The following is a 15,809-nucleotide window of genomic DNA, read 5'->3' as shown; positions in this document are numbered from 1 at the left end:
CCAAATAATAATACCTTAGTACTGTGGACAGGTATAAAAATCAGAGGTCCCAGTCATTGATGGAATCGAAGAACAGCACTAGGGATTTTTCAAAAGAAGGCGAATTAGCTGGTTTACGAGAGTAAAAGAAATCTTCAGGTCTGAAGAAAAATCTTCAGTTGTTGAAAATGTTTCCTCTCAGACAACCAGATTTGGCACACTATCCTAACAGACTTACCAACACTAACATAACATAGCATAAATTGGTTTATATGAAAACAAGTAATTTTATCTTAAAGTTTAGCCTAAAAGTAAGAAAGCGGGAAGGAAGCACAAAATAATCCCATTCTCTTTAAACTACATAAAAATTAAATATGCTTTAAACTATACAAATAAATATAGCAAAAACCGCGATTTAAATTATCAATTACAATTTTTCATGCAGCTACAAATTTCGGTGTATTAAATGTAATAGAAATGCTAATAATGATAACACAGTTTATAGTCAAGATCTGCTTTCGCAGCTGTAATTTTTGGATAAGCCTTACACTAGATATATATTTTTATGTGTTCTCCTGGAAAGTTTTTTTGGGGGGGGGATGTGAAAACCCGATTTTCTGTAATGAAATCTCCGCTAACAGCTGTCTAAGACTGAATAAGTTGTCTTCATTTGAAAAACTCTGCTAAAAGTTCTTCGCCTTCTAGATGGATTCGAACCAAATCATCCAACCAAAGGACTTTGGCGAAATTGACTTAGCTACAGAGGTTCTAAGAATATACACTAAAAAAGATTAACAACCTCTAATCAGGTTGTATACTGTATGTTTATGTGTGTGTGTATATATATATATATATATATATATATATATACACGCACACACACACACAAACATACAATGTAGTAGAATCCGTAATGGTTTACGATACGCTGAATAGACTTATTCTAGCTGCTTATCATACCATAATGGTCCAATTAATACATTTCCAATCTAGATAACATTCTAACATTGATCTCAGGACACAAGTCTGTATGCGCATGTCAGAATGGAAATGACTCTATGGAGGCATTTGTCTTGTATTGCATTTTATTTTAGCTGTTACATTTGTAGTATGTTTTAATATCTTCCACTTGTACCTTAAGCATTATGACATTATCTGGTCTTCAGCTACGTAAAATCATTTTCCGCATAGAGCTAACTAAATAAATGAAGGCTAATGAAGTTACGAATCGCAATCTTCAAATTCTTCGCTTTATTAAAGCTATTCTTACATTTTATATCCAGTACTGCTTTATAATGTATATCCGCATATTGTTTACATTATTATTGTCAAAATTCCATTTAAGAAATTTATTTCCAGCATGATTCTGCAAATTAGTATTATATTTTATAAATTATGTCCTTTATATCTGAAACGAGAGGCAAAACGTTGAAATAAGCCGCGATTTCAGTGCACGTGTGTGTATATTGCCATCTCAAACATTTAACAGCGCTTTCACTAAAAATTTAAGGAATGAGAAAATCTAAAAATAATGTGGTGATTTATTTAGATGGTTTAAAGAAAGTCAATAATATTCATCGCTTATAGTGATAAAGAGCAATTACCAAATCTGGTATAAACATTTTTGAGATATTTACGCACAATAATTACTGGAATGGTTTATGCAATTTCAAGACAATAACTCATATATTCCATGTGTTTCATCTGAATGCATTTCTTCACGGATACATAACTCTTCTTTTAATGCAACATACAACGATCGTAAGATATATGACTGCCTTTAACTAAAAAAATAAACTAACGGTTGAAAAAAAAAAGATATGATCATAGTTTTTTTTTTAATAATTGATTATAATCATTAGGCGTAGTCGAAATTACAAATAACACCATGAAACAATACCTACTTAAAAACTTATCAGTGCGATCAGTACTCATCAATAATTTTTTTTTGCCTAACCATATTATTATTATTATATGACACCTAAGAGTCCAAGGACTCATGATGAAAGGGCACATAAGCCACTCTCCTCAACATCAACACACACACACACACACCACCACCACATCTACCGCCCAACAGTACTACGAATAGTACTTTTTTCTGTAAATTGCGTGTGTATGTGTTCTCACGAGTGATATGCTGGATGAACAACCCGAGAGAATAAAACCTGCCACATTCGTATGACATCGGTTAAATTTAGCCAGATAACATTATAAGAATTTTAGCCTTTTCATTCAGACCAAAATTATGACAATTCCCAAGAAAGACTGAAAATATTTATTATATAACTTGTAAAAATGATGCAGGATAATGAGGATTTTCAACATTTGTTGCAGTGTGTATTATGAGAATTTTTTCAGGACTATGTTATCGGATTTTACAGGGCTTATTCTGCTGAATATTCTGAGGAACAATTTCGACAATGTAGATTTTTTCCAATACATTATGTAAAGTAAAATACACTTTTCTTTTCAATTTTTCATAGGAATTAAAATGATACAGAATACGTATCTAACAGAATGGCTGTCTATTCAGTCGCTTCCTTTCAGGAAAACATATTTACTTAAGACTTTTAGAATAGAATTAATGGCCTTTACTTCTGAGCTTAAAAGAAAACTTGTCATCAATTTCATCGATTTAATACGTCTGAATCATCTTTTGATATACTCTCGGTGCCATTAAATGTGTGTTGGGCAAATATTTATGAATATCTCGTAAGCGAAGCTGAAATCTTTCTTAACAGGTTTAGATTGGGAGCAGCCAGTCTCGCTAAAGAAAGTGGCGACCACAATAGAATGCAATAATTATCTTTTTAATTCAAAAACACTTCAGCTTCCTTAACGAATTTTAAGATCCTACTGATGTCTATTATCTTAACAAAAAGCAACATTGTCTAATTGATTTTTATGAATTCTTCCAGACCAATGTTGCCATGCATTTCACCAATAAGCTCAACTCTGTTGTTACCACTTTCTAATACGATTTGAACTCTTTATGGAAGGAATAGTTTGCGCTTAGTTAATGATGTATGTTCTAATGTATTATTTCACCAAATAAATAAATTACTTCATCCCTATACGGAGATTTATGCCTGTAAAGTAGTGAATAGTAGCGTTACACAGTACAAAAATAATATTTTTAAGTATACTGATTTGTGTATGACAACTACTATTTTAACATTGAAATATATTTCATTATACACACGTACATCCGTCTGTATATATGCATTTATACATATATGTATATATACGTATATGTATGTATATATGAGATTCACTAGTTCCATTGCCCAGTAGAGTTGTCGTACTGGGCAATGTCTAAAATTAATCACTCAACTCACAACAAGAAAAGTTACGAAATAATGAGATACTTGGCAATGTTATCACAGTGTACACAATCTGGAATCCTATATCTGCAAATAGTATGTCGACACGCGGACACTTCTAAAGGGATCTTATTTAGCCAACGGGATATGTTGAGCCCACACGCATTTCTCGACACACAGCCTCAAAGGTGATGTGACTTGGCAACAACAAGAAAAGACCTCGTCAGCCAAGCATGACACTCATCATTCCTGTCAAGCACACGCTTGTGTATCGCACAGCGCTGTTAGCACAGACACTGGATGGAGGAGATAAAAAGCTACAAGTGACAAAAACTAGCGACTAAGTTCACTGGTGAAGTGTGACAATTAGACAACGCTAATTTTACGTTTATGTTTTTGAAAATATCATCGTAAATAGTTAATATATTGATTTAAGAATTAAATGTCTAGAACGAAGTCAGGTAGTGGAATTCCTTTACAATCATTATTAATTGCAACGAGCGGCTTCAGTACTGAAAACATTTCTTAAAATCGACCTTTTAGCAAACAGTATCTGTTTAAGTTCATAGTTTTCATTGTAATGAAAAACTATAAACTCTTCTTTCAATAATACTAAAATTAATCACGTATATCCCTGAACTTATCTCCTAAATCTTAAATTTTTATTATGAATAACTGACTTACGAAAAAGTTATTTTTCTCGACTACTAAAATCAAATAGTTATTTTCACAAATTTTCCCATATTCCTTTCTCATAAGAAGAGATGGACTTGCTCATTTGTCAAGGTCAGATATTCCATTCTAAAATACAACTTACAATGCTCACAACGATGTTTCGTACTGTTTATATTGGTGTCATGTATCTCAGTTGGTAATAACAATCATTGCTCTTTCAAAACTCTTTAAATCCCTTATGGTTTTGAGGAGGGATGTTGAGAGCAGCAAAACGTCTGTCTACTGCATTCCAGATGAGTTCGTTAGGATTAAAGGTCAGGAGACCTGATGCGAAGACCTCATGAGGCCGTCGCTCAATGAGGACGAGCATTATCGTTTTGTGTGATAAATATTTTCCCCTATCTCACACCATACTGCCGAACATAGAAGATCCAGGATCGCGTCTCTATACGTAGCAGTATTCATAGTTCCACTAGAAAGCATATACAGGTTGGTTCGCATCCATCCAACGAGATGCCTCCCCCCAAACCATCACACTAGCTTCATTATAAGTGTCCTTTCGGATATTAGAGGGATGATAACTTGTCTCTCCAGCTCAGAGCACATCTGGTATCGCTTTGTACAGCAATTGGGGGCTTGTCTGTAAACAATGCCGATCTCTTTGGTCTTGGATCAAGTTGACGTGGAGCCTGGACCATTTATGGCGTAGGGGATCGCACACTACCGATCACTTAGAATACAGACCACCTTCCTGAAGCTTTCTGCGTAGAGTGCAAGCAGATACCAATGATCCTGTAACCGACGCTGATCAGATGATAGCTACTAATGATAGTAGTACTGTTCGTCGAGCGGTAAATCGGAGATATCGGTAACCCACTGCGGTTGCAGCAAGTACCGTTCCTTCACTGTATCACCAGGATGTTTTTTCTGTTGGAAATGTCTTGTATTCGATGACCCGCCATATGAAATAATCGATTAAATGATGTCTTACAGCCATATTGAATAATTTTGCTATACCGAAATGTCCTGCACTCCAGATGCGAAATGGAAAACCACTCCAAAACTTATGCCGTGGCTCATTTGCATGTGCCACACATTTTTATACGATAACCAGACTCAGACATTTTATGTTTCTTTCGTATGTATTTTCCCCTTTCCATCCGAATTTTCTCTTTGTCCCTTTCATCACCAAATCTTGTTTTTATTGAATTCCGTCTCATCACTTTGATTTTTAATGCCAAAAGCAATCTGAGGAAACTGACTAATAAAACTGCTTAATTAACAAGTTTTATGAAGGTATGGAACACATCAAAAGACGCAGGAATCAATCAATATAATCCAACAACACCATCATTTCTAAGTTTCATAATTAATTAGTATTAATAAAAATACATATGAAAGAAAAATGTAAATGTGTCGATATAGGGATTAATTAAAAACCTTGTACAGCTATTATTAATTTCACTTTGTATATTCGTAAACAGTTTTTTCATTTATTGTGTATGGAATATTTTGCATAAATCATCTTTCCCAATGTGATTTATTAGATGCTCCATTCCTTCTTAGAACAGAAATTGTTAGATCAACTTTGATCGGTGAGATTGTCATCCATTGATACTTCGCGGCTTGACGGAGTGAGATTTCTTCTTAATATTGTGGTGACAAAAAAAAAGTCCAAAGAACAAACATAAATAAACGGATAAACTATGGAATGGCTAATACTTTCCAGAGAGAGCAGTTACTTTCCAAATTTAGACAGAATGCTTCTCGAGGTAGCGAAAATATAATTTATTTTATAACTAATAATTATAAACATAATTAATTAAAGGAAACCTTTAAAATGGCTGAAGGTTATTCCAGTATTGGGTGTAACCTCAGTGACTCTTCCCTTCAGAGTTCAATGGAAATATCACATAATGTGAAAATGGTTTAAAAGATAATTACTTGGTGGTAGGAGTGCAGCAGCTGAATTATCTAGCGAGTTGTAAGATTTAGCGAAAGGCGATTACGGAGAATAAATGTTCGATAATTGAAAGAGACAAATCTAGAGTAGATAATTCTAGCCAAAATTCCGGTGCAAGCAACTCGCTTTTATTGGGTGAACTCAGCGAGAAAGAGAATTCTAATAATTTAATTACTGATTCCATTTCAAATGTTGGCGTTAAAATCTATGGGGAAAAGCACATCTGGTAGGACCAACCGGAAGTAATTTGTTCAGATTATATTATTTCGAGTAGCATGCTTGCGGGGGTCATCCTAAAAAGCATGTAAGAAAAATAACATTAATTTCTAGACGTTATTACTAGTAAGTGTAAAGGCTTTAAAAAACAGTAATACGGTTAACTACAAATCAAAATCTGAAAAGTTAACTTCGTAATATAATGCTCAAGTTTCACACCAACCACTGCTAAAATTCATCTGCATGAATCATAATATGAAGGAAAGTGGAACTAAACCTGATATCAATATTGGAGTTATTAATCTAGCGCTTTACTTTATGCTGATAATGTTAAATTCCTAATAAATCTAGTACGTGTAAATCTTCAGGATTCGCTGAATAAATCAAATGAACTGCTGTAATAAATTTGGTGTAAAAATCAGCAATAAAAACATACAGAACAGATAAATCATTTCAGCTATTTATAAGCAATTTATTAAATTTAGCAAAGATAGCAAATTAAATTTGGAAATAGACAACAGAATTAGCAAAGCTGATATGGTGGGAAGTTAACTGTATAAATTTATATGAAATAAGAAAGAAATTATCATAACACTAATTTACCTGTATTGAAGACGTGTTCAAACCAATTTTAACGTGTGGGTCTGAAAACTGGATTAGAAAGAAAATATTTTATCGAAGACTAGAGATTACAGATATGAGAGTTCTGAGAAAAATTCCGGGACTGAACAGATGGCATCATTGGCAGTGTCACATTAGAAATGGGGATATTAACAAATAACTTGCCATTGTTAGCATTCAGGAATGTGTTAGCAGAACTTGTTTCAGGTGGTGCGGCCACTTAAATAGAATGGGAGAGGAAAAGTTAACAAGGTTTTTTTTGACCTTGGTGGCAGTAAAGACTCAGAGGAAGACCATGATCTGGGTGGATTGATACAGTAAGATACGTTAGAAGCAGAAATATAAGATTTCATAATATCGAATTCTTGACAGATAAGATTGATTAAGAGGAAAATTGTCAATAAAAAGTTAGTAATGATGCAACTTTTACATGTCGCACTATCATAATATCCTGTACTCCCCCTGACAGTACATATCAGGAATTTGATGATGATGGTGATTTGACACCGAAGAATTCGTCGCAGCAATGACAGCTAATTTTAAGTAAGCTATGCGTTATGTACAACTCGGGCTTTATTAACGTACGGAATTAGCTCATCAATAACAGGAAATGGTTTCGTGGTGATGGTATCTGTCAATTGCCATGCATTTCCTTCTAGCTTCGTTTAGAAACGAAAACAAAGGAACGTTTATGGCAAATAACTGAATGTGGAAATTTAAATGATATTCCAAGTCATAATAAAAGGAAAGTTTGCATTACCGGAAACAGAAATCCGACATTACAGTGTACTTTGAATGGTATTACGTTCTCACATACTAACGAGTGAAGCTTAAATAATAAACTGTGTACTATAAATTATTAAACGGAAAAATTAAGCCTCAAATTTTGTTAATTTTAGAATACTGGTTTAATGAGAACGTTCCTGAGATCGAATCGGGAAAAGAAGAGGTAAATCATAGAAGATGATAGGATCGATGCTTTGCATTTCCATTCGGGTAAGGAGTTCAATAGAGCGTGCAGCTTAATGAGTACGCAAGCTGTAGAGGTTAACTGTGTTACCATAGTGGCAAACAATGATAACATTATGCGTTAATTACTTAATGAGACAAGAAAAGGCATTATGTTTTATGGGAAACTTTAAAATAGGCCATATTGATTAAAGAGAATAAAACGGATAATATTTTAATGGGTTATTTTTGGAACTTTCTTGATAGCTCTCCTGAAGTTTGAAACACACTAGCAATTTAGTTAAATGGAATAGGATCTTAGATTTTGCTTAAATGCAATACAATAAACCTATGACAACCGAATGAATAACTATAAGCTAGAAATAAAACTTCAACTAAAATACCGTAACCATAGACCAGTTAGTGGAATTCTGGGTTGATATCCCATGATAAATTTACTGTGCATATAGAGCTTGCAACAGGCACAGCAGACTTTACAAACACCTTGGTGATATCAGAACGCTTTCTAGTTTTAGAGATGGTTTGAAACATTTTAAAGTTGTGTATCATGTTCTTTTCACAGAAGAGTGAACATGTCTATGATTTTCAATTGATTTAAAGAGTATACTCCGTTTATTAATTATAATATCTAAATTTTCTAAATAACTAAGCTTTATTAATTATAATATTAAAAAGAAAACATCGATAGCCTCTGTAGCTCAGTTGATTTCGACGAAATCCTTTGGTTACATAAACCTGGGCTCAAATCCCACCTAAGATTCAAAGAACCCTTTATCGGGTCTTATCGAAAAGTAGCAGCGTTTTCCTGCCCGGGAAGTTCGGGTTATCTTCCAATGTTATCATTTACTGGAGCATTTCTAAACAAAGATGTGTCAGGGACACTAGCTAGGATATCCAAAAGAGGGATTTTTAACGCTGAAAGTTTTTAAGTCGATGTAAAGATGTTATGCATGTGGAAATCTTTATGTCCAATATGACATTTTAATGAGCGTGGCACTAAGTCATCTCATAATACGTAAGCAGGTCTGACGGATGGGATATTGGATTACCGGTTTTTGTTTACTTTGTTTTCCAATCTTGAATTAATCAGTCTTGGACAGTGGTTGCAAGTTTGGTCTTCCACAAGGGGCTTTCTTTTGCTGATAAAAACCATCAAATTTAATGTCACGCTAGGTCGATTTAGGTATCATGATAATTGAATAATAATAATAATAGTGATAGCGGTGAACCTTACAGTCATGTAGCATATGACTGTAGGAAGGATTGGCTGTGGAGCATTCTGATTTCAGGAATAGGCACAGTTATGCAGGTGAGGTATTAACAATCACTAGCGTTAGTATTGCAATTGGCTTGTAACTTCAAGAGAAAAATTTTCAGTCCATGAATTTCAGAAGAAACTTTCATTCAAAAATATCGTACAGCTTGTATTTCCGTGTTTAAATTTCCGTAGCTGTTGCTATTATTGATGTCGAAGTCTCTGAAACAGAAAACTACGTAGTCATGTAATGCAAATAATTCAATAGCAAAATTAATTAGTTACAAACCGACGTTTCGCTAGCTTAAGCTAGTATTATCATAGGCAATTTAACACTACATAATTATTGAAGAAATAAATCAAAATGACCTGGACAACACGGGCAGTCACGTGCATGGAGCATTAACAACGAGGAGCACCGCGAAGAGCGACAGTGGAGCTCTTCGCGGTGATTCTTGTTGTTAATGCTGATGGGTAGATAATGTGGTGCGCCAAAATGTCTAAAATCATACCATACGTTCTGTTACAATTAATCGGGTTGTTCTGTTGAACTTATGCCGCTTCCAGGAATAGTCTCTGCAATTTCAAATGGACTTGTGAAGTAGCCTGGCTTTCTTGCATCTTATGATTTTCTCTACGGCATGTTGAGGTAGTTGGTTTTTGGTTTTCCACTTAGAATGCATTTTTTATGTTCTGTATTCGTGACCGAAGTAGTTCGTCCTGTCTGTCAGAAATATTGGATTTCGCACTGGCAGGGATGCTGTAGACACCTGGACGATACAAGGAATCGTTGAAATCTTTGCCACATAATTTGCTCCTCCTCAAACCCAATTGGTTGAGAATATAGATAATGTCCTATCCCATTGGTCCGGATAGCCACACGCTCTCGTTAACACTTTTTTACAGTACCTCAGTACAACAGATAAACTGGACTCCATCCTGAAACAGCACAGAATCAGAACAGTATAAAAACCTCTAACCAATGTATTTACCTATAAATTAACGATGCCAAGAAATTATATTCTGATATAATCATTTATCCAAAGTGTAAGCAAACAAAGTTTGCGCGTGAAAGTATTTTTACGACTAGGCTATTTGTATTTACAGGCTAATGACTTCACTTGCCTTAGTATCCCATAATGCAAAGCATCCTTTCGGAAATGTATGATAATATGTATTATGGGAAGGGCCGCTAACCAGACGGTTTCGACCTTTATTGAGGTCTCATCAATGGGAGCTAGATCCCGAAGGGATACATACCAAGGTTGAAGTACGGCAGAATGAAGGATAGCCTGGACCCTCTCTCCTTCCAAGGTGTCTGCAGCATCCCCTGCTAGTATGCAATCCAACTACGTTGGTCAAAAAAAAATATTCCGAAATGGAGAACCAAAAAAGCGGAATATCTCAACATATCTTAGAGGAAGATAAGATGCAGAAAAGCCAGGCTAGTTCATAAATCCCAGCTTAAATCGGAGAGACTGTTCCTGGAAGTGACACAAATTCTACAGAACCAAATTAATCGTGACAGAACGTACGGTGTGATTTTACATAGATTTTGGCTCACCGCGCTGTTTTAACAGGAATCACTCGAAGAGCGACATTGTGGCTTTCCATGCACGTGACTGTTCTCGTTATCCAGATAATTTTGTTTTGGTCTTCAATGAGTCTGTAATGTTAAACTGCTAATAATACTAGCTTAAGCTAGTGAGACGTCAGTTTTTAAATAACTCATTTTAACTATTAAATTATTTATTTGAATTTCATGTTTACATAATTTGCTATTCGAGAAACCACGACACGAATAATCGTACAGCTTGATTACATGGTTGCGATGCTTCAACACAGTGATGGATAACATCCCTGATACTATGAAAATTCCGCAGATTGGGAAGCTTCTCGTATGTAAGTGTTTCAGCAGTTGTATATTTTATTTTGCTTCCCGTCAGGTATGTTTCAGTAGGATATGTGTCTTGTGTAGAATGGGATGTAACGGTGATTCAACTTTCGTTATTAACACGGCATTAACATAAGGGTTTGGAGCTTCTCTTTGGCGTGAATGCTGGTCTACCCTACGATTTTCGAATACGAAGGTCTGAAGCATAATTTCATAAGGTACTTTTTTTCTTCTAGACATTTACTGTTGTTGTTTAAGGCAAATTATTTAAATACTAGATATCCTCCTGAAAGAGTTAAGACTAAGTGATTAAAATAAGTAGCAACTCACGAAGTGACTGCTAGTAGATCGCTCTAGATCAGACACAATGACTCATTGATAAAACAATGAGTGATTGTAACAATGAATCTAACATCCACAACCGTTACATTCTCCACACCACAAAAGTGCAGTTGTTACATTCTCGGCCAGGCAAGTTGATGTTGGTAGTTCGAGTACATACCATCTCCTCTTTCAAAATCAGTATTTTGGGTTGTTTGCGAAAGTCTTTACGAAGCAGATGATTAGCCTCTTCCGGTGAAATAATTATCCTGCTTATTAGAAGGCTAAAGTGGCCTGAAAAAGTTCCACGATGCTTCTCTAGATCATATCGACATGTTTAACATGATAGGTAACACCAGAGGTTCGCTTTCAGAAGACCGCTACATACACAGGGAAACTTTATCTCTTTCAGAACAAATTTTTATTAGAGGGAGGTTAATAATCCATGGAAGTGATAGTGTTGCTAGAATCCTTAAATTGAAATAAAGGAATAAAGCTATTCACTGTTTAAGAGATATTTAAGATGTTACAAATTAGCACTGATGTGCATTTTTCTAATATATATTCGTTATAAATTAATCATGATGAATCGTAAACTATAAATATTACGAAATGCCCAGAAAAAAATAGTGTGGATAATTTTTTGTGAGAACAGAACTTTGCGTTCTTCTACTGCTCTGCATGAAAGAAAAGCAGAGGGAAAAATGAATCTCATCTGTAGCGTGTATCGATTTTGATTCATTTGCATCCTTCGCTAAAACAACAGGAAGGTCGATTGATTTTGACATTTTAATTCTTTTGGTTGTGTGTGTTTCACTTTGGTTCAACAATCGTTCTTGAAAGAGTAAAGTACAAAATTTTACATAAGACAACATTACAATTCCGCGTAAAATTCATATATTTATATATTCATAAAATTCATATTAATAATTGTCAATTTCATCAATAGTTTTACTAACAGAATAGTATCCAGTATTAGCTTAATTAGGACATTGATTATTTATGTACAAATTTATACAAATACGTTGACATAAACATTTTTCAAAATATCCATAAACTCGTAATTAAAAAAGAAGTGTGAAATCAAATAGTTGAATGCTTCAGGATATACTTATTTTTACACTTACTTGTCAGCTGTTGATGGAGTGCGCTTAGATGCTGCTTGAAAAGAGAAAAAAAAATCGAAAACGATTAGCACAGTAGTCACTGAACACCCCGGTACCACATCAGATTTTAGTTATTTAAATTTGATAATTTGTGCGTTTAGGAGTGTATGATTTCATATGTGCGAGTATATGAATAATAGTTGTACTGCTTAGCTGATTTTTTGCGCATAGAAATGTATATTTCTAACAGTTATATATTAATTGATCGACACCCCTACCTTCAGAAACAAAGGTCAATATATAAAATCGCTACATTGTGTTACCTAAAAGATATTGCTAACAAAGACTGTATATATACACGAAAGGCTAAGCGAAAAGGCACCTTTTAATTAAAAAAAAAAAAAACTAGTCGTTAGCATGCGCAGTACTTTGATGTCTCCTACTTCAATCGGAAGTGGTAGCATCCATATTAGTACAAAAAGCAGAATCTGCTGCCATGGAAACATGACGTCACTTCCGTTTCCGTCATTATCCTAAAATTACTTAGGTTTGTTCAGCTCTATATAATATGGAGCAAAGTACTGATAAATTCAAGCAAATCTAGAGGAATCTGTAAATTGCAACCAAATTTCATCTAAACGTATAACGACAATATAACTAGCACCATTAAGAATAAAACCATTCTTATTAAATACGAATCTTCGTAATCCAAATCAACGATAATAAATGTTTGACATGGTACAGATAAAACTGGTTAAATGTATAAATCATAACGTAGTTATCAATGAATTCGTGTAGGAATAAATGAACACAAAGAATTGCATATTTTTAATCAAATAAATATATACGAGTTGCCAAAATATTCAGAGACACATCATCCTCAATTTCCAGATATCCTTAAGAAAGTTCCATTTAGCATGTTTCATTTTCATTTCACTTAACATGTCAACCTGACATAATATGCTTAAATGTTTTCTTTAATAATGAATGGTGAAATATCTTTGATTACTGTGTAAATTTGAAAGAAGCTGAATATTGTATTAACGAGTGCTTGCTGTAAGATGTATAGTTAGTATACCCATTTCTAGGTGGAGGTTCCCATGATGATTTGTGTCGATCTCTCCAACGCTTTCCACAAAATAGAAAATATATTTTAAAACGATGTCAGAAATTGCAGAGTATGGGCATATACGGTGATTACTCGTATAAAAACATGAAGGCTAAGAATTCTATATCTTCCTCAGTCTTTTCCACGCCTTTACAACTCTCCTCACGAAAGGTTACGCATCTATAGTAGCAAAATTTTATTTATCAGGATAAGATTGTTAGTCTTATGCGCAAGTGAATGTATTCTGCCTTGGAAACTGCATGTTATTTTATTTTATAAATCGAATAAATCTTCCATCTCTGTATGAGACCGGATACCTCAACTGCAGATAGAATTTAAACTCCTTTCCAGCCAACCGACTGGGCTTATCAAGCAAAAGTTATCCTTATTAAGCACGAAGAAAAATAAAGTTACATTCAATAAAAAAAAATCGCCATAAAAGCAAAACTTTAAACTGCACAGGAAAGATGATCAAAATAGTCTCGTAAGAACAAATTGAAAGTGCTTGAATTAATTCAAAAAAAAAAAACTTTGGAATAAATTCAGGAACTTTAAAAAAATTGAAATTTAGGGTAATATAACCCTTATTGATTCTAGTGATGTAGTGTTGGCCTAATTTATGTACTCGTAGAACGATAACTAATGGGAAGAACTTGGATCCTTATATAATACATTTTGTAATCCTCTGCAGTACACCACAGCTTCATATATTATCGTATTTCTTTCCCCATAGTTTTCTCCTGGTGCATCTATGGACACACACACACTATAATATAATACAATACAATGGATAGCGAATCATATACGAGCGTGGTTGTCGGACAGTGCTTGCTCGATAAAATGTGATTCACACTGCCCGCTATTATCCTATTGGTAGCAATATTTCTGTCGAGGTAGGTGGAGGAATGAAAAAGAGAACGAGAAAACGTGCAGGTGTCCACAGATGCACCAGGGGAAAACTATGACGAAAGAAATACTGTCCTCTCTTACTGACATTCAGGAAGCTTAGGATTCCAAGTCTTATCTTATGATGTCTGAACTATTGCTGGAATCTTTTATAACTATTTCATGTGGTCCCACCATCAGCAGGAAACATCTGATAACAGGTTCGGTAAGCGTTGACACATATTTATGTATGAAAGTCATCATCATGTAGGAGAGGAAGTCGATTCACTAGACTGCTTGGAAATGAAAGTTTCCAGGATAGGGAACATGTACGAAAGTATTTAAATAAGGGAGAAATATGCCGGTTTCTTGCAACTATACTTTCATCGGATATGTCTTGGTATTTCCTTATGGTAGGAAGAATCTTATCTAGAGTCTTAAAAAAGTTAAGAGCAGTAGAACAAATTGTAGAAGTTGTGCCAGTATGGTTGCTCATGGTTTAGTGAAGTTTCAAATCAGAAAAAAATAGATAGTTTTAGTTTATAAAGCAGCCGTGACTTAAAACATTTTAGGACTCTGCTGATGTATTCAATCACATATTGCTGCAATTCTGTGGAAAAGAGAGAGATGCAGAAAGGCTTTGGACTTTCGAAAGAAAATGAATGAACTATAATAAGTTAAAACTAGAAATTGTAAACTTTTAGGTTGTCTTTTAAGCACTGGATTAACAAACTCGTTTATGTCAATATACACAAACAGCTTAATGCTTGTTTGAGAAAATGGTTTTGATAATTATATTCTATGAAAAGAGGGCTAATATCAGGAAATCCTTCTGAAGATCAAACAAAACCTAAATCTATCTGGGTAAAAAAAAGATAAAAGAGAGAGGAAAAACTTCCTCTGACTGTTTTTGCAAACAAACCTAACATGTAAGAAAAACACTAAGCTAAAAACTCGTAGAAAACAGAACTTCGAAAACAAAACAAGCCACTTTGAGAGCCACCGACAATACTGATAAGAGAAGCAGTTTGATCGAAAACACATGTTGTTTTCTGCGGACAGCGATAGGGTGGATGGATCATTACTGGTTGTCTCGGTAGCAGGTCATGCGCGTGCATCAAACTTTTGTTCTGGTTTATATGTTGTATTTTTTTTTTTTTTTTTGGAAGATCCTCTCCCTTATCACACATAGGCGGTTTTCATGAGCCCATCTTCAAGATGGACTCCGGCATGTGACGCAGAAGTACACAAAATACTTATGACGTTGGTAAGCATTGAAGAGGAACTTCTAAAAGAAGCAAATGCTGTTTTAAACTTGTCTTCAGTGCAGAACGTGTGTGATAAGTCGATATATGTCGGTGATAGTACTAGGGAATGTTCAATATCATCATTCTGAGACAGAATTCTGATCCTGCTTTCTAACACTATTCTCGAATAAATAATATTTTACAACTAAACTAAAGATTTTTAAAATATGGTAACATCCTTCAT

General features: G+C 34.5%; 1 protein-coding gene across 5 annotated transcripts in view; it reads right to left on the bottom strand.

The window, feature by feature from the left end:
* LOC150107233 (protein turtle-like) overlaps positions 1 to 15,809 on the bottom strand; it is a 374,905-nt gene that overhangs the window by 8,238 nt on the left and 350,858 nt on the right. For 2 of the 5 annotated variants that reach the window (XM_090391086.1, XM_090391088.1), the window contains exon 10: positions 12,347 to 12,380. The exons of 1 other annotated variant lie outside the window; for it this stretch is intronic. In XM_090391086.1, the coding sequence (XP_090247212.1) occupies positions 12,347 to 12,380 (34 nt within the window). The remainder of the gene's footprint in view (positions 1 to 12,346; positions 12,381 to 15,809) is intronic. 2 more of the 5 variants (XM_090391087.1, XM_090391089.1) reach the window with 1 other exon arrangement.

Source organism: Typopeltis vanoorti, chromosome 4, assembly GCF_054136105.1.
Source record: "Typopeltis vanoorti isolate ZY-2024b chromosome 4, IOZ_Tvanoo_1.0, whole genome shotgun sequence".
In the NCBI taxonomy this organism is placed as follows: domain Eukaryota; kingdom Metazoa; phylum Arthropoda; class Arachnida; order Uropygi; family Thelyphonidae; genus Typopeltis; species Typopeltis vanoorti.
This window is presented reverse-complemented; position numbering and strand designations above follow the sequence as displayed.